Genomic DNA, 26008 nt, shown 5'->3' with positions numbered 1-26008 from the left:
AAATAGCCTGAATGAATGAATAAATAAATAAATAAGAATCTGTCGTTGAACGATTACAAAATCTGAAAGACATCTGATCAGATTTAAAACACCATATGGTATAGATAATATTAGCTAATATTAAGGAGAAATAAAAATAGGCTAATTGTTTATTGATCAGATAGCCTATGTTAAACTAATAAACAGCAATGTATTGACAATGGTGTGGTTTAGGCTACTACTTGACGTGATGGAAGGATCAATAGCCTAGTTGTTCAGAAAAAAAAAGTTTACTCTTCTGGGTTAAAAGTTTCCTCTGACGTGAGCGTTTCCTGACCCCGTTGCCAAAGGAGCCAGCATTGTGTTCTTCCGGTTCACCTTGCTCTCTCCCCGACCGCCGGATTTTTTGACAGCTGATCTGAGGCAGAGAGCCGGGACCTGTCAGTCTAGTGGCTGAAGAATGTCATCGCCTCGCCGAGAGCTGGGTGGCAGTAGACATGACAGGCGGGACGGAGATCATTATACCGGGTGAGAGAGCAGAAACCGGTCGACTCGCCTACACTGCTCAGGATAGTTGAACGCCGCTCATTGTGGCTGTTTGCTCAGGCTTATGTGGAACGACAGGCGACTTGTTTTGAAAGTGCTAATGCCGGCCAATAGTATTAAGTGCAAGAGCTATTCTGAGGAGGTAGGCCTAGCTAGGGTGAGGGATTTGTGCTCTTAATATCTTTCTCACCTCTTGTGAGCTCTCTCTCTCTCTCTGTATGTGTGTGCGTGTGTGTGTGTGTGCGTGTGTGACTGTGATTGTGCTATGTTTGTTTGATACATATTCATTCTGTGCATGTATGTTAATTTATTGTTCATGCATGCATTCTGTATGATGGGTGGTGTGTGTGTGTGTGTGTGTGTGCCAGTGTGTGTGGGTTCTTGTTGGATGCATATTTATTCTGTGCATGTTAATTGATGCTGTTGTGCATGCATGTAGTCATATTGTATGATTATGTGTGAGTGTGTCTGTGTGTGTGTGTGTGTGTGTGTGTGTGTGTGTGTGTTGTGTTTGATGCATTTTTGTTTGATGCATTCGTTTTTTCACATATTCATGCTCTTGTGCATGCATGAGTTCTGTATGATGATGATGATGATTGTGTGTGTGTGTGTGTGTGTGTGTGTGTGTGTGTGTGTGTGTGTGTGTTTGTGCATGCGTGCCTGCGCGAGTGTGCTGACAGACTCAGGAGCAGTGTTCACCTTTGGGAAGAGCAAGCTGAGGGAGAATGTGCCCAGTCGTTTCTGGCTGAAGAGTGATGTCCCTGCACGCATCTCCTGTGGTGACGCACATTCCGTCCTGGTGACGGGTAATTATGACATCATAGAGGCATGTGCTAAATGAGTGCATGGAGCTTTGCCTTCACTGAGGTGATGATGCATGAGACAACAAATGGAGTGATTCCGCTGGACTATCACATGACCGATTCCATGTGTTCTGTTTGGAGGATCGCAACAAGTTGCTCATTAATGATTGAAGTTCTCCAAATGAAAATGTGTTCAGTATCAATGGGATCAATATTAATCCCTCTCTTTCCCTATGTCTCTGTCTCTCTCTCTCTCTCTCTCTCTCTATCTCTTTCTCCTCTCTCTTTCCCTCTCTCTCTCTCTCTCTCTCTCTCTCTCTCTCTCTCTCTCTCTCTCTGTCTCTCTGTAGCACAGGGACGCCTGTACGTGTTTGGCAGTAACTCCAGCGGTCAGCTTGGCTTGGAGACAAAAGGAGCTTTAAGTAAACCTACAAGTGTGAAAGGTACCTCTATCTCTCTCTCATACACATACAGGCACATACACACACACACACACACACTCTCTCTCTCTCTCTCTCTCTCTCTCTCTCTCTCTCTCACATCAGTGTTCCTTGATGAAGGGCTAGACCCGAAACGTTTACCCCTTGTTTATGTGGCCTGTAATTGTTTTTTCGGCTTTTTAAAATACACTGTTGGAACTACTCAGCCCCTGTGTGCGATCTCCCCTTTCTTCACGACACCTCAACACTAGACGCAAGGCGCAGACGCCACACTACACCTTCGCCACACACACACACACACACACACACACACAGCACAGCACAGATGAATGAAACACAATACCAGACAATAGAACAATAGTATAATAATCTACAGTGTAAAAGTATAATAAACAACATCAGCCAATACAAGTTTAAGGATTTTTTTAACCATGAAAGCATTAAGAACTGCTGACAAAGACCATGGGCACTATTAGGCAATATGAATACTGTCATTTGGTGTGAGAGTAAAGTTTGTTGAGTTGAGAGTGAGGGAAACATATAGATGTTACTCAGTGTCCCTCAGTGTCCATCACAAGGACAACGGCAGCTGTAAAGCAGTTTCAGAAATCTGAAGGTTTTATGTTTAAAAAACGTTTAATGTTAGATTAAAGGGCTTTTAAACATACGACCCTCACGAGTGCCTCAAAACGCTTCAGCAACTATTAGGATCCCTAAACTGCAGAGCCCCAGAGGGCCACCAGAGGGCCACCCAGCACACACTCTTTGGCTTTTGTGTGTGTGTGCATGCGTGTGTGTGTGTGGTGTGTGTACAGAGGGCCACCCAGCACACACACTTTGGCTTTTGCACATGTGTGTGTGTGTTTGTGTGTGTGTGTGTGTGTCGTGCGTGCGTGTGTGCATGCGCGTATGTGTGTTTGTGCGTGCGTGCGTATGTGTGTGCATGCGTGTGTGTGTGTGTGTGTGTGTGTATAGAGGGCCACCCAGCACACACTCTTTGGCTTTTGCACATGTGTGTGTGTGTGTTTGTGTGTGTGTGCATGCGTGCGTGTGTGTGTGCATGCGTGTGTGTGTGTGTGTGTGTGTGTGTGTACAGAGGGCCACCCAGCACACACTCTTTGGCTTTTGTATGTGCTATGCGTGCGTGTGTTGTGCATGCGTGCGTGCGTGTGTGTGTGCGTGTGTGTGTGTACAGAGGGCCACCCAGCACACACTCTTTGGCTTTTGTATGTGCTATGTGTGCGTGCAAGCGTGTATGCATGCGTGCGTGCGTGCATGCACGCACCGTGTGTGTGTGTGTGTGTGTACAGAGGGCCATCCAGCACACACTCTTTGGCTTTTGTATTGTTTGTAGCTGTAAAACAAAGCTTTAAACTCTCCTCAGAGATATCTTGAGTGTGTAGAGTGCAGGGTGTGTGTCCTTGGCAAGAGTTCAAAGATATGCTGAGGTCATTTCTGGAATGTTCTAGACAACACTAGAAGACCCTTCAAAACATCAGAGATAAAAAAAACAGCCAAAGCAAGACACCCACTGTAGAAATGAGTGCTAGTGTGTGGGCCTTAGGATATACCATTTGGAGATGCTAGCGGTTTAATCTGATTCAATGAGCTTTAGCTTTCCCCAAAAGTGCTACTGTCAGTGTCAGACTCATTGAATCAGATTAGCTGGATGAACTGGGAAAAGGTAAAACTCAATTGTTTAACTCGAGGGGAGGTGGAAAATTAGTGTAATTCCCCAAATGGTGGAGTATCCCTTTAACTGACTGAGTTGTCTACCACAGAACTGCTACCTGACTAGAACCGAATATAAGTTTGAACATACACATACGTTTGATATTTGTTGGATGAGAGCATATCACACGCATGTACATATATACAAAAACCCATACACAGACAAATAGGTGTTTTGCTGTGGGTATCTGTGGGTATTTGTAATCATCTCTCTGGTCTGTGTGTGTGTGTGTGTGTGTGTGTGTGTGTGTGTGTGTGTGTGTGTGTGTGTGTGTGTGTGTGTGTGTGTGCGTGCGTGTGTGTGTGTGTGTGTGTGTGTGTTTCTGCAGCTCTGAGGTCTGAGAGAGTGGAGTTGGTCGCCTGTGGAAGGAATCACACCATCATCAGCACCAGTCAGTGCTCTATTCCACTGCATTTATAGGCCCATTAACGACCATTATACATGCAGACTTCATACACACATACATACATATATATATACAGTACCCTCCAGAATTATTGGCACCTCTGCTAAAGTTGATTAAAAACGGGTATAAAAAATAATTTGTTGGTGATTTATTGTAATCTCACAATCAAAGAAAACAGGAAAAAATCATATATATATGTTCATATACACTTTATCATATTCATACACACCTGTCTGAGCATAAATTTTACACCATCACTGTGCGTATCCATTTAACATTACACAATCCACTTTACATGTCCACTTACATGTTTATTTAATGTCCATTTAACTGCACGCTATGAATTTTACACATCTACCTAACCTGTGTGTGTGTGTGCATCCGTGTTTGCATGTGTGTGCATGCGTGTGTGTGTGTGTGTGTGTGTGTTTTTTGTCAGCCCGAGGACAGGTCTACACCACAGGAGGAAACAGGAGTGGGCAGCTGGGCCTTGGTCACCATGAGAACCGAAGTGCCTTTGAGCAGCTGCAGCCCTTCTGTGGGCGTGCACCAATCAAAATGCTCGCAGCTGGGAGCAAAACCTCCGCTGCCCTGACAGGTGTGTGTGTGTGTGTGTGATATATGAAAGTTCAGTCGTGTGTGTGTGTGGTAAATGATGGCTCAGCCTGGTGTGTTGTGTGTGTGTGTGTGTGTGTATGTGTGTGTGTGTGTGTGTGTGTGTGCACGCGTGCAATGTCCATTATAGACAGAATACCAGCTGACGTCTTCTTCCCTACATGGTTATAGCACAGTTTGGAGCTAAGCTTGGGGTGACCATGGAGTGCTCCAATCAAGTTCCATCCATAGGATGTTGCATGGCGTTACAAGCTGGCCTTCCTGCTCCAAGATTACCTTCATCCTGCACAAATGTCCCACTTTCCCACCAAAGCACCCCACCACCATGGCATTCCCTTCACCATGCTTGACAGACGGAGTAAAACACTCCTATGACATTTACAGTACCTAGCTATTCCCTACGACATCGGGCCAGCCGTGCCCTACTGGTTAGGGCTTTGGACTTGGAACCGAAGGGTTGCCGGTTTGATCCCCGACCCAGTAGGAAACATGTGGGCAGGGGAAGTGGTTGAGCACTGCTCTCCCATGCCCTCATCCACGGCTGAAGTGCCCTTGAGCAAGGCACCTAACCCCTCACTGCTCCCCGAGCGCCGCTGTAGCAGGGCAGCTCACTGCTCCGGGTTAGTGTGTGCTTCACCTCATCCTGTGCTCATTGTGTGCTCTGTGTGTATCACTAGTTCACGGATTGGGATAAATGCAGAGACCAAATTCCTTGTACACACAAGTATACTTGGCCTACAAACCTGACATCTTACATTTACATTTATACATTTAATCAGGGTCTCATAAATCATCTTGGCACCTCAGATTTTGTCAAAAGAGTGTGTGCTGAGAGCCAAAGAATGTGTGCTGGGTGGCCCTCTGTACACACACACACACACACACGCACGCACACACACACTTTTTTCTAGTCTTCCTCTGCAACAGCCTGTGTTCTAGCCCATCTTCATCTTCCCCTGCAACAGCCTGTGTTCTAGCCCATCTTCATCTTCCTCTGCAACAGCCTGTGTTCTAGCCCATCTTCATCTTCCCCTGCAACAGCCTGTGTTCTAGCCCATCTTCATCTTCCTCTGCAACAGCCTGTGTTCTAGCACATCTTCATCTTCATCTTCCTCTGCAACAGCCCGTGTTCTAGCACATCTTCATCTTCCCCTGCAACAGCCTGTGTTCTAGCACATCTTCATCTTCTCTTTTCATTGGCCAGTCTGAGATATGATCAGTTAGCCTTTTAAAGCAGCACTAAAGAAGATTTGCTCTTGGGGTCCCCCTACAGTTGAGAAGTGCAATAACTGCTGCACAGTTAGGTGCCTTGCTCAAGGGCACTTCAGCCGTTCCTACTGGTCGGGGTTCGAACCGGCAACCCTCTGGTTACAAGTCTGAAGCGCTAACCAGTAGGCCACGGCTGCCCCTATGTATAAACATAACTCTGATATAATATAGAGGGAATGCACAACAGCAGTCTGTAGAAAGAGATATCTGACTTCCTGTAGCATTGCAGCTCTTTTCCATTTTGATTTCGGAGGGAGGGCAGAATTCCTACCCCAACAGCAGCTTCCTATGGCTGTTCTACAAGCAATAACGGCTCCCACACACAGTTGCGTGCGTTGCAGTTCTGGAGACGCATCCCGTTCACTTTACATGGGCTCACGTCATCCGTTGCCCAACTGAATTGTGGGTCCGTTGTGTTGCTTTCCTCCCTGTCGCCTCCGTCAAAAGATAAAAAAATGTTCAACTTCTGCTGCACCAACGGACTTACCAAAGTGACTTACATATGTCAGCTATATTACAAGGGATTGCATTGTCCCCACGGCAACTTGGGGTTAAGTGCCTTGCTCAAGGACACAACGGTGGAAAACGGGAATTGAACCGACAACTTTTCAGGCTACTGCACGCTAGCCCAGCTCCTTAACCACTAGGCTATTACCGCCCCACACACAGTTGCATTGTGTGCAGTGCTGGAGACGCATCCCGTTCACTTTACATGGACTTACGTCATCCGTTGCCCAACTGAATTGTGGGTCCGTTGCGTCGCGTTGCTCCCGTCGCTCGCATTGAGAAGTTCAGCTGTTGCTGCACCGACGGGCGGCAGCAGTCAAATTACGAACAAGTGAACAACAGACGGCTCCAGCCAATCAAATTACGGTTATACCTTAAGTCATTAGCATAGCTACCGTCCACCACCCACTAGCATGTGTAGACGGAACGCAACTGTGTGTAGAAGCCCTAAGACCTGCTCAGAGTGCAGCAGAAGTGCCGTTCTCCCTATTAAGAGTTTAGGTGTCATCAAAATGATTTTGGAAATGCTATTTTAAGGTTAAAAATACTCTTTAGGGGGACTTTAAAATTATAAACTCAGATTAGCGCACAGAATGTGCCAGTGGAACTTACAGTAAGATGGATGGTTGCTAATAATGGGTCTCTGTAAACTGATGTAGATATTGAATTCAAGTAGATACAAATAGTCATTTACAACATTAACAGTGTATGCACTGTATTTCAGATTGATTAGGTTTTATTTTATTGGCCAAAAATACCTTTTCCTTTGAAAACAAGGACATTTTAAGTGACCCCAAACATTTAAACAGTATGTTTGTGTTTGTTGTACAGAGAAAACTCATTATTGTGTGTGTGTGTGTGTGTGTGTGTGTGTGTGTGTGTGTGTGTGTGTGTGTGTGTGTGTGTGTGTGATAGTCGATGGCAGGTTGTTCATGTGGGGTGATAACTCTGTGGGACAGCTTGGCCTTGGGTCCGTCAGCGAAGCCTTGTTTCCATGGGAACTGAAACTGGGCCAACCAATCTCATGGGTCTCCTGTGGATTCAAACATTCCGCCCTTGTCACAGGTACCCCACCTGCAAAACCACACCCACTACATACAAACAAACTTAGCCCATGGGATGGGTAAAACACACACTTTCACAAGTCTGGGTGTTTATGCCTGTGTTTGTGTGTTTGTGTGTGTTTGTGTGTGTGTGTGTGGGGGGGGGGGTCTATGTGTGTAGGTGGTATTACCCCTGCATTGTTTGTGAATGTGTGTATGCATAAAGTAGGGGCTGTCACTTTATGTTCGAAAGTCGATTGCACAATCGATTGGACCAACCAACACAAGTTTTGAAAACTAATAGATGTTTTAACCAAATATGTACACTAATTTTAAAACTCAAATAAAAAGATAGATGTGACAAAACTCACAAACAAGCAGAAAAAGAAAATAAAGAATTCCGAAAGTGCAGTAGGCATTACGAAAGCTAAAAAGAAAATTCCTACCAATTTTATGCCGGAAACAGCTGTTTCAATAGGCTGCTCTGCTGCTGGTGTTTTGCCAAAAAATGGAGGACAACACAATCAACCTGTGTGACATGAGAGAGACAAGTGATAAGCCCTAATAACTTGAGGAGTTCGATATGGAAGCACTTCGGGTTTCGGAATAGATCAAACTATGGAGAAGGACAAAGCGGTATGCAAACTGTGCAGTTGTGAGTTCCTACGTAGGTGAAATTTGTTTGACATTTCTAATTGTAAACATGTTTTTCACTGATGTTATGGCAGTCCACTCTGCTTATTGTTTTTCGAGACATTGTCATTGTGCATGAAACTTCACCCTTCACACCACCTCTTTAATGCCTCCTAATGCCTGTTAGTTGTTCTTGGGTTGGCCTTTATTTGCCGTTGAAAATGGAAACGTCTTTAGACATGGAAAATTGATTTTACAATCGATTCAATGAACACTTATGTCTCAAAAATCGAAAAAGGATTTTTTCACAAAAGAGACAGCCCTAGCATGAATGCATGTGGATATGTAACTTTGTGTGTGTGTGTGTGTGTGTGTGTGTGTGTGTTTGTGTGATGAGGGGCTCTGGTCTGTGTGTTCATGTATGTCTATGAGTGTGTGTGTGAGATAAGATATTCTTGTCTCTTTGTGTGTGTGTACGGTTGCGCGCGCGTGTGTGTGTGTGTGTTTTTTTAGATGATGGAGGTTTGTTTACCTTTGGGGAGACTTCCGGTGGGAGGTTAGGCCTGCCCCCTGATCAGCTGGCCAATCACAGAGTCCCTCAGCTGGTGAACATTCCAGAATGTGCCCAGAAGGTTGCGTGTGGAGGTGCACACACACTGGCCCTGACAGGTACACACACACACACACACACTTGCCCTGACACACACACACACACTTGCCCTGACAGGTACACACACACACACACACACACACACACACACACACACACACACACACTGGCCCTGACAGGTACACACACGCACACACACACACACACTGGCCCTGACAGGTACACACACACACACACACACACACACATAAACACACACACACACACACTGGCCCTGACAGGTACACACACACACACACACACACACTGCCCTGACAGGTACTCACACACCCACACACACACACACACACACACACACACACACACCCTGACACACACACACACCACACACACACACACACACACACTGGCCCTGACAGGTAGACACACACACACTGGCCCTGACAGGTATACCATACCTGTCAATATTGAGCTTTGAAAATAAGGCAGATTTCCTGGGATCCTAACCAAGACACAGAGCCAGGGATGGCCTCCTTAGACTGACAGATGGTACCAATCCTCCCTCCCTGAGAACTGAAGTGAAGCTGTGTGAGTGTGTGTGTGTCGGTGTGTGTCTGTGTCTGTGTCTGTGTCTCTATGTGTGTGTGTGTCTATGTGTGTGTGTGTGTGTGTGTGTGTGTGTGTGTGTGTGTGTGTGTGTGTGTGTGTGTGTGTGTGTGTGTCTGAGAGGAGCGTTCCCCTGGGCTGCTCAGGAACAGCTGTTTAGAATAAACAACTCGGCTCCGTGTGAGGACACTCTGTGTTCTGGACAATAGCACCCTTTCTTACGGGCAGTCCAGTCCAACACTTACATCCCATATTATATAGCCTATTCATTCACTCTTTGATTCTCTCTCTGAAAACAAAATCACTTTACATCACATTCTCGTAAGATGCTGTCTCTCTCTCTCTCTGTTCTCTCTCTGTCCCTCCATCCCTCTCTCTGTCTGTTCTCTCTCTCTCTGTCCCTCCTTCTCTCTCTGTCTCTGTCTCTCTCTCTCTCTGTCTGTCTCTCTGTCTCTGTCCCTCCTTCTCTCTCTGTCTCTCTCTGTCCCTCCTTCTCTCTCTCTGTCTGTCTCTCTCTCTCTCTCTGTCTGTCTCTCTGTCTCTGTCCCTCCTTCTCTCTCTGTCTCTCTCTCTGTCCCTCCTTCTCTCTCTGTCTCTCTCTCTCTCTGTCTGTCTCTCTCTCTCTGTCCCTCCATCTCTCTCTGTCTGTCTCTCTCTCTGTCCCTCCATCTCTCTCTGTCTGTCTCTCTCTCTCTGTCCCTCCTTCTCTCTCCATCTCCATCAGAGGAGGGCCTGTACTCATTTGGTCGAGGGGAGTGTGGTCAACTGGGTTTAGGGACGTTCATATTTCAGGTTGACCTGCCCACAGCTGTCAATCACACAGGAAGAGGCAGGATCAGGCACATTACCTGCGGGGACAACCACACTGCCATTGTAACAGGCAAGACGCACACACACACACACACACACACACACACACATGTACACACCTGTCTCTCAGAAAAATAAACATATAAACATACATGTGCTCACACACACACACACACAGACACATGCACAGCTTTTATGTGGATGTCTGCATTTACACATACATACATGCATATAAACAGAATCACGCTTGCACATCATAACATAACGCAAAGACACAGAAACACATTGGCCTTCATTTATCAACAGAGGGTAAAAACCAGCGCAGGAATCATCATCATGAGCGCGTGTTGATGAATGTGGCGGCTGGAAACAAGCGTGATTTAAATACCACGGCCCTATATCTGCTCATTTTAGAGGCCCTAGAATTCACGACATGGAGTTGCATAATACGTCCAAAAGACAAACATTTCTGACCTTGAGATGGCCACAGTGACGTTGCAAGTCCAGCTGAACCTTGTTGATTTTGACAGCCAGGAAAGTGTCATCAAGAAAGCCGGGAAACTATGGCAACTTAAGAATAACAGACATACTACAAATACATTCATTACAAAATCATACCACCTGCCATTTGCCCCTCACACACACACATACACAAACACACTCTCTCTCTCTCTCTCTCTCTCTCTCTCTCTCTCTCTCTCTCTCTCTCACAAACTCTCTCTCTCTCACACACACACACACACACTCTCTCTCTCACATACACACACACACACACACATGCTGAGTTCTTCTTCCTGTTTCAGACAGTGGTCTTCTCTATACATTTGGAGATGGTCGTCATGGGAAACTAGGCCTTGGAGACGAGAACTTTGCCAACCAGTTCAGTCCAACTCTGTGCCAGCGCTTCCTCAACTTCTGCGTGCAGACAGTGAGTCAGCACCCACATTACATCTCTTTATCTATGCATAATATGTGTGTGTGTGTGTGTGTGTGTGATAGAGAGAGAGACAGTGTGTGTGTGTGTGTGTGTGTGTGTGTGTGATGGTGAGAGAGAGACAGTGTGTGTGTGTGTGTGTAATATGAGTGTGTGTGTGAATAAGTGTGTGTGTGTGTAATATGAGTGTGTGTGAGAGAATAAGTGTGTGTATGTCTGTGTCTGTGTGCTAGTGTGTGTGTGATAAAGAAAGAGAGTGTGTGTGTGTCTGAGTGTACAGTGGCAGTTAGATGCTGGTGTTTGCTCACCTGTGAGGAGATCCAGATGTGTGTGTGTGTGTGTGTGTGTGTGTGTGTGTGTGTGTGTGTGTGTTGTAGGTGGTGTGTGGGGGCAGTCACATGCTGGTGTTTGCGCGGCCGCGGCCGGAGGAGATGGAGGTGTGTGTGGAACAGGATGAGGTCACGCCCCCTTACCTTGAGCCAGCCGTCTCCACCCTGTTGTTGGGACCGCCCCCCGATGTCTCCTCCAATCCCGTCACAATAACCAGCTCTCAGCCCGCCCCTCAGCACAATAGCCTATTACCACGAGCCAGGCGCAGAGAGAGGGTGAGACTAGCCAATCACAACTCAGTCAGACAGAATCAGTCATTATTCTATGCTGTGCATAAAACACTCTAATGAAGGATTCTGTTTCTCTAATTTTATAACACATCATAACCATATCACTATGTCACTCAGGATCACATGTCAGATTATATACATATATCAGCTACTGGTATTAGCTCATTCCTTAAGAGTCTCGCTTTAGAGTAAACCTGAAGAACCAGATCAGTTTTAAGAATATAGATGTCAAAAGAAGTGTAATACCTCTGTTTACCTGTGTAATACCGGTGTTGTTTATTATGTTGCTTCAGCATGTAATGTTATTTGTGTGTGTGTGTGTGTGTGTGTGGTGTGTGTGTGTGTGTGTATGTATGTTTCAGGTGGGATCATATGAAGGTTTCGGCCCAATCCAGAACGTTCCTCGTCTTACGCCTCAGCCTCTTTCCCTGACCCCCACCGGCCCCAGACCAGATCCCAGAGCCTCGGAGGAGGAGGGCTCCCCCAAACGAGCCCCCAAAACGCCCCTCAAGCGCACCCCCAGCGCACCCCCTCCCGATCTGCCCACAGACACCCCCAAACGCAAGGCCGGCACCCCCAAGACTCAGCCTGGTACATTATGGGGTCTACACACTCACAATGTACACATACTGTATACTCAAGTCATCAACATATCCATCGCAGACGTTAAGGGGTCTATACACTCACAATCTACACATACTGTATACTCAAGTCATCAACATATCCATCGCAGACGTTATGGGGTCTATACACTCACAATCTACACATACTGTATACTCAAGTCATCAACATATCCATTGCAGACGTTATGGGGTCTATACACTCACAATCTACACATACTGTATACTCAAGTCATCCACATATCCATTGCAGACGATTAGGGGTCTATACACTCTGAAATCTACACATACTGTATACTCAAGTCATCAACATATCCATTGCAGACGTTATGGGGTCTACACACTCACAATCTACACATACTGTATACTCAAGTCATCCACATATCCATCCGCCCATCCACTATCTATACAAAGTAGGAAGTAATAAAAACATAGAAAGAAACCTACTTGCCGGATCTATACAGTAACTATAGTGTATACTAATCCAGTATAAAGTATCATCCGTATATAAGTAGTTTATACAATGTTTCTAAATTCCAAGAAGGTTACACTTCTAAACATATTTTAGGACACTTCTACTAAGACCCTGATAAGTAGGTGACAAGGTCTGTGAGTGTCAAATATATGATCCTATTTGGACACTGTTTTTTGTTTTTTGTTTTTATATTCTTATTTTTGCAGTATGTAGAAACATCTTGCTGTTAGATTTGATTGTTCAGTCTTGGTTATTGCTCACTGGGTAGCATGATTTTGGAATCAGATTTGCTCTTTATGTTGACCTGGTCTCAGCCTCTGCTGATGGCACTGCCTCTTGCGTTGTCCTGTTCTTGGATATAGGTAAGATGGCAGCCAAACCTGTGGAGAAGAAGCAGGAAGCAGGCACTGATTCACCTGTACAGGTGAGTTAAAGGCCCCCTAAAGAGTTCTTTTAGCAACACATTCCCAAAATCATTTTGATGGCACATAAACTCTTAATAGCATGAACAGCACTTCTGCTGCACTCTGAACAGGTCTTAGTGCTTGTAGAACAGCCATAGGAAGTTTGTGTGGCTGTGACTGTCGGTGCATTCCCTCTATATTATAGGAGAGTTATGATCATACTTTGTTGCAAAAGATGCATATTTAGTTTGTTTATTATTGCACTTCTCAACTGTAGGGGGACCCCAAGAGCAAATCTTCTTTAGTGCTGCGTTAATGCTGGAGAGTTACTTTATAGAGCTGAACTTTATCTCTTGATTCCCCTTTCACACATTGTCTTGCTCACATTTTGACTATCCCCCTCTCTTTGGACTCTCACTCTATCCATCTCTCTCCCTCTCCCTCTCGTTGGACTCTCTCACTCTATCCATCTCTCTCCCTCTCCCTCTCTTTCTGCAGAGGCCTCCCAAGGACGTTGCTGAGGAAACGGTAGCCATGGATGCGGAAACAGAAGAGCACCTCTCCTCCCCCAAAGCAAAAACTGAGATTAAACCTGCACAGGTGAAAGGTCAAAGTGCAAAGGTCATGAAAGGGCCAGTTGAGGTTGTTTCCCTGACAGGGAGAGAATCAGAGAAACCAAGGGAGAGTCTCAGGAGCAAGATGTCTGACCACAGCCAATCACAACAAACAGGGAAGGTCACAGAGGTCAAATCTGAGGTGAAGTCTGCCACAGCTAGGGTAAAAGAAGCCACATTGGCCGCTGCTGAAAAAGTCGGGGAAAGGAAGTCTGCCCCACAGGAGGACAGGTCAAGCCCAGAGGAACGCCACAGGGTCAAGTCTTCCTCTCAGAAGGAGAAAGACACCAAGAAAACCCCTGTCAGAGTTCAAAGGGATGCAAGTAGCTCGTCTGACAAAGATGAGAGTGTGTCTAAAGATGATGTTTCACATAAGAGTGTCTCAGAAGATGATGAGAAAGAGGACTCAGACAAACAAACACTTTTACTGAAGGACAAGAAAATCAAAGACTCATTGGCAAAGAGCCAATCACCATCCAGAAGAGAAGCCAGCAAATCAGTGGAAAAGAGGGCCAAGGCAGGCAACCAATCAACATCCAGCAACAGGTCTACCCCAGATAATAGCCAGTTGCTGTCTAGTCCATGGTCCACCCCATCCAAAACAACACCTAAGATCCCAAAGTCAAGCCAAGGTCAAACTGATCAATGGACAGCAAAGGCTGGCAGCCAACCAGCAACCAAGAAGATCTCTTCTCCAGTGAACAGCCAATCATCCTCCAGTCCATGGGACACTCCAACCAATAGCCCATCAAAATCAAGACGGAGGCCCGCCGCAGGAAAGGGGGGTCATGACAGTCCCAAAGAGCCGCCGCTTGTAACAGAAACCGCTCACACACAGGAGGGTAGTGCAACAGGTGGCATTCTGGGAAATGTAGTTTCTGCTGTGGCAGGTGTAGCACTGACCGGCTCAGCAGCACTGCTGCAGGAGATGGTCTCACACACGCCAGACGACACCACACACAGGACTACGACTCCTCAGGACCAATCAGTAGCCAGTGGCGAACAGGAAGCAACGGACGCAAAGCACCAATCAGGATGGAGAAAGCGAGTCAGGAAGGCAGTCCGTTCTGAAGGACGACAGACACAATGTGGGAGGGCAAGAAAAGAAGGAGGAGAGCGAAGACTGGAGCTTAAGCATCAGTGAGGGAGAGGAGGAGCAGGGAGAGGAGGAGGAGGAAGGAGAAGTGGAGGAGGAGGAGGAGGAGGAAGAGGGCACTGTGGTTGGAGAAGGAGAGGAAGAGGGCACTGTGGTTGGAGAAGGAGAGGAGCAGGAGGAGGAAGGAGAGAAGGAGAGTGAAGGAGAGAAAGAGGGGAAGGAAGCGGAGAGTAGAGGAGAGGAAGAGGAGGAGGAAGAGGGTGGAGAGGGAGAGGAGAAAGAGGAGGGCGAGAGCAGAGAGAAAGAGAGTGGAGAAGAGAAGGAAAGTGAAGAGAGAGAGAGTGGTGAAGCAGAGAAAGAGAGTGAAGAGGGAGGAACTGAGGGAGGAGAAGAAGAAAGCAAAGTTGAACAGGAGGAAGAGGGGAAAGAGGAGGAAGAGGGAGAGGAGGAGGGGGAAGAGAAAGAGGGAGAGGAGGGAGATGGAGGAGGAGAGCAAGAAGGAGAAGATGAGGGGGAGAGTGGTAGAGAGGGAGTGGAAGCAAAGGAGGAAGAGGAGGAGGGGGAGGAAGAAAATGAGGAAGAGGGTGATGAGGAGAAAGAAGAAGGAGAAGGTGAGGAAGAAGAGGGGTGAAGAAAAGAGTGGGGGTATGTGGGAGAGGAAGAGGAGCAGAATAATGAAGAAGAGGAAGGAGAAGAGGGGGAAGAACATGGGAACGAAGAGGGAGAGGAAGAAGGAGAGGTGGAAGAGGAAGAAAAGATAGAACAGGAAGAAGAGAGAGACAGCCAAGAGCAGGAAAGCGCAGAAGAACCTGGAGAGGAGGATGAAGAAGAAGGAAGGAAAGAAGAGAGTGAAGATGAGGAAAAGAAGAAAGACCCAGAGAGAGAGATGGAAGGAAAGGCAGAGGAGGGAGGAGAGGCAGAACGAGGGATAGGGAAGGAGGAGAGGAATGACCAGCAGGAGGGGGAGGAGGAGCAGTCTGAAGCAGGAGGAGGAGGAGAGAGGACAGAGGAGCAGGAGGAAGAGGAGGAGTCCAAACAGAGCGAGAGGAGCAGGACGAGAGGAAGCATCAGAGAACAGAGGAGACTGAAGAAAGACAGAGCTGTGGAAGAGGAGCAGGAGGAGGAGCAGGAGGAGCAAGAGGAGGAGGTGAAACCAAAGACAAGAGCCAAAGAGCAAGCAATACCAAAGCAGCAGAAGAAGACTGAGCAAAAGAAACCAAAGAAAGAGGCAAAGAAGAAAGAACAGAAGGAAGAGAGTGAAGAGGAAGAGGAGGAAGAGGGAGAGGAGGAGGAGAGAGGACAGAGGAGCAGGAGGAGGAGAGAAGGAGGGTGAAAACAAACAGAAAACCAAAGAGCAGGCAAAAACAAAAGCAAAAAGGACCAAAAGAAACCAAAGAAAAAAAGAAAAGAAGTCAAAGAAAGAACAAGATATAGACAGAAGAGGGAAGAGGAGGAGGAGGAGGAAGAGGTAAAGTCTAAAACAGAGAACCAAAAAAGGGCGTGACAAAAAAGCAGAAAAAGGGAAAGAACAAAGAAACCAAAAGAAAGAGGCAAAAGAAGAAAGAATAGAAGGAAGAGAGTGAAGAGGAAGAGGAAGAGGAAGGGAACCCAAACAGAGAACCAAAGAACAGGTAGAAACAGAAGCAGAGAAAGGGGAAGGACCAAAAGAAAGATGAAAAGAAACCAAACAAATCCAGAAGGAAGAGAGACTGATGAGGAGAGAAGATGGTGGATGATGAGGGATTTACAGAAGAGGAGGAGGGAGGAACCAAGGAAGAGGAAGGAAGGTAAAACAGACATCAAAAAGGGCTAGCCAAACAAACACAGAAAGAGAAAGGTAAGACTCAAAGGCAAGTGAGGCAAACTGCAAGAAAAGCCCCAGAAGGGACAAGAAGGAGAAGATGAGGGGGAGAGTGGTAGAGAGGGAGTGGAAGCAAAGGAGGAAGAGGAGGAGGGGGAGGAAGAAAATGAGGAAGAGGGTGATGAGGAGAAAGAAGAAGGAGAAGGTGAGGAAGAAGAGGGTGAAGAAAAGAGTGGGGTAAAGGGAGAGGAAGAGGAGCAGAATAATGAAGAAGAGGAAGGAGAAGAGGGGGAAGAACATGGGAACGAAGAGGGAGAGGAAGAAGGAGAGGTGGAAGAGGAAGAAAAGATAGAACAGGAAGAAGAGAGAGACAGCCAAGAGCAGGAAAGCGCAGAAGAACCTGGAGAGGAGGATGAAGAAGAAGGAAGGAAAGAAGAGAGTGAAGATGAGGAAAAGAAGAAAGACCCAGAGAGAGAGATGGAAGGAAAGGCAGAGGAGGGAGGAGAGGCAGAACGAGGGATAGGGAAGGAGGAGAGGAATGACCAGCAGGAGGGGGAGGAGGAGCAGTCTGAAGCAGGAGGAGGAGGAGAGAGGACAGAGGAGCAGGAGGAAGAGGAGGAGTCCAAACAGAGCGAGAGGAGCAGGACGAGAGGAAGCATCAGAGAACAGAGGAGACTGAAGAAAGACAGAGCTGTGGAAGAGGAGCAGGAGGAGGAGCAGGAGGAGCAAGAGGAGGAGGTGAAACCAAAGACAAGAGCCAAAGAGCAAGCAATACCAAAGCAGCAGAAGAAGACTGAGCAAAAGAAACCAAAGAGAGAAGAACAGAGAGAGAGTGAGGAGGAGGAGGGAGAAGAGGGGGAGGAAGATGAGGAGGAGGAAGAGAAGGAGGTGAAAACTAAACAGAAAACCAAAGAGCAGGCAAAACAAAAGCAAAAGGACCAAAAAGAAACCAAAGAAAAAAGAAAAGAAGTCAAAGAAAGAACAAGATATAGACAGTGAAGAGGAAGAGGAGGAGGAGGAGGAAGAGGTAAAGTCTAAACAGAGAACCAAAAAGGGCGTGACAAAAGCAGAAAAAGGGAAAGAACAAAGAAAACCAAAGAAAGAGGCAAAGAAGAAAGAACAGAAGGAAGAGAGTGAAGAGGAAGAGGAAGAGGAAGTGAAACCCAAACAGAGAACCAAAGAACAGGTGCAGAAACAGAAGCAGAGAGGGAAGGACCAAAAGAAAGATGAAAAGAAACCGAAACAAATCCAGAAGGAAGAGACTGATGAGGATGATGAAGATGGTGATGATGAGGATGATGAAGAGGAGGAGGAGGAATCAGAAGAGGAAGTGAAGGTAAAACAGACATCAAAAGGGCTAGCCAAACAAACACAGAAAGAGAAAGGCAAGACTCAAAGGCAAGGAGGCAAAACTGCAAGAAAGCCCCAGAAGGGACGCAAAGAAGAGAGTGGAGAGGATTCCGAGGATGAGTCAGATGAGGAAGAGGAGGAGGAAGAGGAGAAACCTGTGAAACTGAAACCAAGCGTTAAAGAACAACAGAAACCAAAACCCAGCCTGAAGGACAGGAAGAAAACAACAAAGGGAAAGGTAACGGACAGTGAGGAGGAGGAGGAGGAGGAGGAGGAGGAAGAAGAAGAAGAAGAATCAGAAGAATCAGAATCAGAAGAATCAGAATCAGAGGAATCAGAATCAGAAGAATCAGAATCAGAAGAGTCTGAAGAAGAATCAGATGAATCAGATGAGGAAGAGGAGGAGGAAGAGAAACCTAGGAAGGGAAAGACTAAACCAAAAGCAGCTTCCTCAGGCAAGCAGACAGGTAGACAGAGCAGCAGACAGACAGGTAGACAGACAGGTAAGCCGTCAGGTAAGCCATCAGGTAAGCCATCAGGTAAGCCGAGAGCTGCAGGTAAACAGCAGACCATTAATGGAGCTCCCAACTCTGAAGGCTTCTGGAATGATGTCTTACCTCAGTACTTAGACCTCAGGTAGAAACACCTCAGTACTTAGACCTCAGGTAGAAACACCTCAGTACTTAGACCTCAGGTAGACACACCTCAGTACTTAGTGGTGCCACTTAGCACTTCGGACCTGTAACCGGAGGGTTGCCGGTTCGAACCCCGATCAGTAGGCTCGGCTGAAGTGCCCTTGAGCAAGGCACCTAACCCCTCACTGCTCCCGGAGCGCTGCTGTTGATGCAGGCAGCTCACTGCGCCGGGATTAGTGTGTGCTTCACCTCACTGTGTGTTCACTGTGTGCTGAGTGTGTTTCACTAATTCACAGATTGGGATAAATGCAGAGACCAAATTTCCCTCACTGGATCAAGAGTATATATACTTACACTTATATATCAACATGGGGCACAGAATTATTGTCTGTCAGCGCTCCTGCGTACAGCCATGACATGCTCCCAAATGTGCATGGAGGAGCATACCACTTGTTTTAGACCTCAGGTAAACACACACACACACACACACACACACACACACACACACACACACAGAGAGACTACCACACACACACACAGACACACACACACACACACACTACACACACACACAGAGAGAGAGAGAGAGAGAGAGAGAGAGAGAGAGAGAGAGAGAGAGAGAGAGAGACTACCACACACACACACACACACACACAGAGAGACTACCACATACACACACTTTTATACACATTTACTAGAATTGTCTTACCTCAGTACTTGGACCTCAGGTGGATACACACACACACACACACACACACACAGACAGAGAGAGAGAGAGAGAGAGAGAGAGAGAGAGAGAGAGAGAGAATCAAGCACATTAAATAGGCAAAGTATCACTGAGCCATCACGTCTAGTGTGCCTTAGTTTGTGACATCATTTCATTCTTAGAGTTTAGAGCTGTTTGTTTTAAACTCTCCTGGAGAAATGTCTGTTCTAATGCCTATCTGATAATCTCCTGAGTATAGAGGTGTCTTTTCTAACACCTGTCTAATAATCTCCTGAGTATAGAGGTGTCTGTTCTAATGCCTGTCCAATAATCTGAAAGAGGTGTCTGTTCTAACACCTATATAATAATGTGTGTATTGTGGTTCTAACGCCTGTCAAACTATCTCCTGAGTATGGAGGTGTCTGTTCTAATGCCTGTATAATAATGTGTGTATAGTGGTTCTAACGCCTGTCAAACTATCTCCTGAGTATGGAGGTGTCTGTTCTAATGCCTGTAGAATAATGTGTGTATAGTGGTTCTAACGCCTGTCAAACTATCTCCTGAGTATAGAGGTGTCTGTTCTAATGCCTGTATAATAATGTGTGTATAGTGGTTCTAACGCCTGTCAAACTATCTCCTGAGTATAGGAGTGCATGAGTGTATGTTCTCTCCTGTTTAACTCCTCACTGTTTCTAGTGTACCTAGTGGTCATGCTCTGAGTGTTTTGGACAGGCTCTGTGAAGCTTGTTCTGTACATGAGTCTATTTATTGCACATGGACTGAATGTTTAATGGAAGAAGTAATTTTCCGTTATTCTGTATAAATGTGAATTAAAAACAGATGATGATGGTGACCTAGCATTTCTTCTTGTAACTATTCCACACACTCCATGTAAACCCTATCATTAAAACTCACTCAACACACATGCACACACATGCACACACACACACACACACACACACACACACACACACACACACACACACACACATATACATACACATTCATATGAGTTACTCACTGTACAGTTTGTCAGGCTGCCCACACACACACACACACACACTCTCTCTCTCACACACACACACACACATATACTCTCTCTCTCACACATATACACACGCACACACACTTGCATACACAAAAATCCCTGTCACTTTCTCCCTACAGTCTACAGTCACACCCTGCATAGAGAAGCCCCTTTCTCAGTGAGAGTTGTCTGTGCCCAATATAAGCGTGTCTGGGACAAAGCTGAATCCTCTCTGTCTTTCTGAATGTCAGTGTGCCATTGAGATGTGGCAAATTATGGTCCCACTCCAACAGCAGTACATCAATCTGCCTTCTGCACATTACAGAGTGGTGATATGGTCAATACTATTTCAGATAGTATAGGATAGAATGCCACCTCTCTCTCTAACTCTCTCTCTCTCTCTCTCTCTGTCTCTAACTCTTTATCTCCCTCCCTCTCTCTCTAACTCTTTCTCTCCCTCTCTCTCTCTGTCTTTCTAGCAGACCTATCCACATAAAAAGCAACACAGACAAACTCATAGATATACAAACTAAACTATCATTACCACATTCCAGAACTTTCCTTCTCTTCAGATTACTGTTATTAAACAGACAGGCTTCTTATGCTCAGACACACACAGTACACACACACACACATTTGATACATCGCCAACACACCTACATAAACACAGCACCCATTCCAGCCACACACTTGCACAGCAGACACACACACACACACACACAGCCCTCCACATACAGCCCAACACACACTCATATTCTCAGCAGCCAGACAGAGACAAACTGGTAAGTCATAACATGACAGCTAGCACTTGCTCTGTCCACCTGCGTGCTCCCTGTCCCCCACAGACACGCACTGGGCCAGGCCACGCTGGGATTGGAGCTCCCAGCAGCACCGCAGCCGTGTTCCATTACACAATATATTATATGATATAGATATGATATTTATAGTATAGTATACAGTATTATAGAGCTCAGGTGCTCAGCAGACATCTTTGCCCAAAGCCACACACAAAAGGCTGATCCTGATGTAGATGTCTGAAAAGGTCAACAGCTCAGTGCGCTAACCCTAACGACAGCAACACTATAGCATCTGGCGGGACCATACTGTTCCCCGGGTTCTATGTTCCCTGCTTTGTATGGGACCGGGGAACATAGGACCCTAACCCTGAGCGGGGAACATAGGGATGACCCCCATCTTGGCTACTAACCTTAGCCTATAGTTTATACTGTATAGCATTTGGCTACTAACCTTAGCCTATAATAGCTATACTGTATAACTTTTGGCTACTAGTTTTGATGAGCCTGCTCTGTGCTGGGTCAGTTTATCTGATGAGCCTGCTCTGTGCTGGGTCAATTTATCTGATGAGCCTGCTCTGTGCTGGGTCAGTTCTGATGAGCCTGCTCTGTGCTGGGTCAGTTTACCTGATGAGCCTGCATGGCTACGGGTCATCAGATCTGGACTAACACCGGAGCTGGGGGACAGGAAGCCAGGGATTAACACATGCCTTTCACTGTAGAACTGTGGCGAGTGTGTGTGTGTGTGTGTGTAAGGACAAGAGTGTCTTTATACTTAATGAACCTGTATAAGGGACCTTCTGAATCTCTCTCCTTCTCTCACTCTCTGTGTGTGTGTTAGTGATGTGACTAAGAAAAATGTGTGGGGGAGCTGTGAGAGTATATCACACAGATGTGAGAATGTGCTGGTAAACACACACAGACACCCACACACACACAGAGAAACACACACGCACACATTTACATAATATAAAGCAGCGAAGCGAAGCCACAGAGTTGGACTCATATGCCAAACAGACCACGCGCCAGGATGTATCCAGACCCGCGCGGGATGAAAGGCTCTCGTGTTTCTTTGGGGGAGGCGGGCCCTCGCGGAGGAGGAATGCGCCGGAGGTCTCCAACTCAAAGTCCGTGCAGTTTTGAACATGGACACCTGGCTGTGTGTATGCGTGCTCCTGGGACTTCAGCTCTCCTGTTGTTTTGGATACGAAGGTAAGAAATCCCGTACTTGGCCGTAACTTCGGTCAGGATAGTTTAATACTTTGAAGGGAAACTGCCTGGGCCACTCAAAAGCGGTGTCTGCTAGCCTAGATAAAGTCCAGTTGATATTTTTACCTGAGAAAGAGTTACTGTTCTACTGTTAGATCGAGTTAATGTCAAACTTTTGGAGAAGTGTATGCGCTTAGCGAATTATTGGATTAACGCAATCCGGGGTCTCGGTCTGAGTTCTGTTTACGTGGACAGATTTGGGGCTGGGGGGAGAAAGGGGGACGGGGGAAAGGGGTGCACGAGGGGGAGAGGGGCGCGAGGGGGGAGAGGAGGGGAAACGATTGGCACACAGGGCTTCTCTCATCCGACCGCGCGCCGACAAACAAGCCAACACTGGCCTGGCGCCGTGTCAAAGCGACCTTGACCGATAGTGTAAAGCAGCGTGCTTCTTAGAGAAAAAAACAGAAGCTGTGAACACAACATAGCAATGTAGGCTTAAGTGAAGTATTCTTGCAACGCAGTAGAGCATAAGCATCGCTGCTTGCGACTGTGAGAAATCACCTATTTGGCAGCGCAGAGTTCACCGAGGGAGAGACACGGCAAAACTGGGTCAGTAGTTGTGGAGCAATAGTGAAAGTCTTTGTGCTTTGTGTTCCTTCAGGAGTAGAAGGAGCAATCTTGACTGTGGCCGTATGGTATAAATGAAGACGCATTCTCCCCCGGTGTGCTTAGATGCTTATCAGATGACAGTACAATACCCGCACAAGCGGGCCCTGATTATTCAGTAGCTGCGTGCGTCAGCGCGTCCCCTTTTCCACTGCTCTGCAGTCCGTTAGTTGGTGTCTATTGCAGTAGTAGGCTACTGCTGTGCAGTTTGTTCCATAAGGTGCTCTTTGTGAAGCCAGAGCGAGTGAAGTGCCGCTGCTTTTACGAGCCGCCCAGGAGCAAGCCAAAATGCCAACTGTAGCGCATTTCTGGAAAAGGCGCGAAGCCGCAGTTTGCTCACTTTGGAAAGATCAGCTCTCGGCGGTGCTGTGTTGCGCTGTGTCGTGTCGCTTGCCTGCCTGCTTGTAACTGATTCAAGTGATTTACTGGCTGCACACGACCTAACCTGACCTCGAGTGAAGCCTGTCATTACTTTACTGAGAATATCCAAGAGAGTCCTCATGGGATCAAGAGCACAGTGTTAACTCTGTGTGTGCCCCCTCACCAGGATGGTGTGTGTGTGTTTGTGTGTGTGTGTGTGTGTGTGTGTTACTGTGAGCAGCGCATGTCCAGAGGACAGGTCATTACACTGATGATGCAAAGCAGAGCAGTGCTTACACAAAACATTCCAGCTTCCACCCTCCTGTACTCATCTTATGTGGCTGCACTTCCCTGGCAGTGTGGAACTGTGTTCAGTGTTGGGTTTTTTAATCTAGGGCATGTTCTATAACAGTGTTCAGTGTCTTCCCTGGCAATGTGGAACAGTGTTCAGTGTGGGGTTTTTATTCTAGGGCACACACACGCACACACACACACACACACACACACACACACACACATTTTAGGACTGTGGGTGCTGGCCAGACAGGCATGTGTGTTAGCTTGTAATGTGGGATGTTGGCTGAACGTGGGGAAATGGGTCTTGTGAAATACTTGAACTGAATACTGAACTAGTAATGTGTGGGGTATGTTGTGGTTGGCGTTGGGAGGGATGAGGCGATGAACACAATAATGTGTTGGGTATGTTGTGGTTGATTTGGGACTGCTGTGGGATTACTGTGGCATTGTGGGATATGTAGTCTTGCGGTGATTTGAGGCGCAGCTCCTGGGCATTGTGGGATATGTAGCCTTGTGGTGATTTGAGGCGCAGCTCCTGGGGTGCTTGTTTGGGCAGATCCTAATGCTTTCATGTTTTATGGTTACTGGTGGCCTGTGGGCTACCTCTATTCCTGTGTGTGTGTGTGTGTGTGTGTGTGTGTGTGTTTGCCGCAGGGCTGGGAGGAAAACTCTCGGTACATCTCACTTGTATTCCCAGACTGTGTGTGTACATGTTTATAAACCTATGAAAGCTAAAATGTGTGTGGATGTGTTAATGTGTGTGTCAGTGTGATGGAATAAACACCAGTGTGGTGTGGGTGTACTGTGTGTGTGTGTGTCAGAGAGAGTGTGTCTCTGTGTGTTCAGAATTAGGTTCTGTGTCAAATCACAAGCTGGAACATGAACACATGCCACATAAATCAGATTTACTCTAAAAAAAAACTGAGTTTGCACTAGCATAAGGTGTGCACACACACACACACACACACACACCCTCATATTCTCACACATGCACTTTTAGATGGAGTTTGAGTGAAACCCCTTCTTCAGTGTCGGTAGGACACGGCTGGGACATGTGCAGTGTGTGTGTGTGTGTGTGTGTAGCTGTAGGTCATGATGATCATCGCCTGCAGCTCAGTGAGCTCCTCTCCCACAACTCATACGTCTCATGTCACTCCAGTAGAACACTAAGGAGGAATCTCATGTCACTGAGGAGGGGGAGGAACCAGTAGAACACTAAGGAGGAATCTGTGTTCTGATTCCAGTAGAACACTGAGGAGGAGGAACCTGTGTTCTGACTCCAGTAGAACACTGAGGAGGAATCTGTGTTCTGACTCCAGAACACTGAGGAGGAGGAACCTGTGTTCTGACTCCAGTATAACACTGAGGAGGAAACTGTGTTTACATTATGCATTATAGTGAGTAGGGGTGTGAATCTCTCAAGTAAAAGACGATACGATTCGCATCTAGATACATGGGCATGATTCGATACAAGAAAAGATACATGTTTATAAAAAAACGATTCAGTACGATTCGATGCGATGCGATTCGATGCAATTCGATGCAGTTAAAGAATGGAAAGCATTCTGAAAGATTTTTTATAATTTGCTCAAGGTGCACATTCATTTTATATTATCAATTATCATGGTCATGGTTGTCAATTAGGCAACAAAATGTGTGAATATGATTATCTAAACTGAGGTTTGTTTCATATACTGTATTGAAATGAAAAAAGAATAGTCTACATTTCAGTCAAACACAGCAGCCAAAAACAACATAAAAATACATTTTTATAGACTTTACAGATTTTATAGAGTTATATCTGATTGTTTTCATGGAGCTGTAGCCTTGTTGAGGTAAGACAATACCGAAAATAAAATAAAACAGTGCTTAAGACACTCTTGGCCTTTTTCTCATATAGGCCTAGCCTACCCTACAAGAATAAAATAGGCCTACAAATCAATGAACTCTCTGGGCTTATTTTGTTCCAACAGTAGACCTAATGCAGAAACCTAAAATGCCACAAGTCTGAGTGAATATGAACAAAATCATTGGCTAATAATTTATGCATCGTTTTAGCAGCAAGGGCCAAATTATTATTTAACATTAAGAAAATCCCTTCATCAAAGGTAAGGCTACTCTACAGACTATCGTTGCTGTTTAGGAATGCTACAAGTGCTTAATTTCGCGCTGGATTTCGATAAACAAAAGCCGACCGAGTGCAAGTTGTCACATGCAATTAAGTTGCAATAGATGTATGGGTAATGAGGTCATTTGACAACTTTGGGCAATGAATGTAACCAAAAACGAACTGCATTACCCACAATTCCGTGCCACGTATAGTTTCAAAACAGGAAGTGGGATGAACGCGCTGCTTGGAATGTAAATGAGAGTCTGAGCGAGCAGAAAAGGATGTGCACCG

The 26008-nt window shown here is 46.2% G+C and overlaps 3 protein-coding genes across 5 annotated transcripts in view; all 3 read left to right on the top strand.

Annotated features, from left to right (window-relative positions):
• Window positions 1-381: 381 nt before the first annotated feature.
• rpgra (retinitis pigmentosa GTPase regulator a) lies at window positions 382-14862 on the top strand. Of its 2 annotated transcripts, XM_048238527.1 has the most exons (13): window positions 382-507; window positions 1206-1331; window positions 1679-1771; window positions 3829-3891; window positions 4346-4504; window positions 7213-7362; window positions 8487-8642; window positions 9914-10069; window positions 10803-10927; window positions 11311-11538; window positions 11916-12144; window positions 13011-13072; window positions 13551-14862. In XM_048238527.1, exons 1-13 carry the CDS (start codon window positions 477-479, stop codon window positions 14808-14810), a joined length of 2838 nt encoding a protein of 945 aa, XP_048094484.1. In that variant the 5' UTR covers window positions 382-476; the 3' UTR covers window positions 14811-14862. The 2 variants fall into 2 exon arrangements, with proteins under 2 accessions (XP_048094484.1, XP_048094485.1); XM_048238528.1 differs by lacking the exon at window positions 1206-1331 and having other exon boundaries at window positions 390-507.
• A 1867-nt stretch (window positions 14863-16729) lies between these two features.
• LOC125292275 (ABC transporter F family member 4-like) lies at window positions 16730-18712 on the top strand. The gene is made up of 3 exons (XM_048239491.1): window positions 16730-16800; window positions 17482-18544; window positions 18603-18712. Exons 1-3 carry the CDS (start codon window positions 16730-16732, stop codon window positions 18609-18611), a joined length of 1143 nt encoding a protein of 380 aa, XP_048095448.1. The 3' UTR covers window positions 18612-18712.
• A 3429-nt stretch (window positions 18713-22141) lies between these two features.
• srpx (sushi-repeat containing protein X-linked) overlaps window positions 22142-26008 on the top strand; it is a 21325-nt gene continuing 17458 nt past the window's right edge. The window contains exon 1 of one of the 2 annotated variants that reach the window (XM_048238545.1): window positions 22142-22287. In XM_048238545.1, coding sequence (XP_048094502.1) covers window positions 22221-22287 — 67 coding nt within the window. In that variant the 5' untranslated portion in view covers window positions 22142-22220. The remainder of the gene's footprint in view (window positions 22288-26008) is intronic. The other variant, XM_048238546.1, reaches the window with a different exon arrangement.

The sequence above is a fragment of the Alosa alosa genome, chromosome 3, assembly GCF_017589495.1.
Source record: "Alosa alosa isolate M-15738 ecotype Scorff River chromosome 3, AALO_Geno_1.1, whole genome shotgun sequence".
Lineage (NCBI taxonomy): Eukaryota > Metazoa > Chordata > Actinopteri > Clupeiformes > Clupeidae > Alosa > Alosa alosa.
This window is presented reverse-complemented; position numbering and strand designations above follow the sequence as displayed.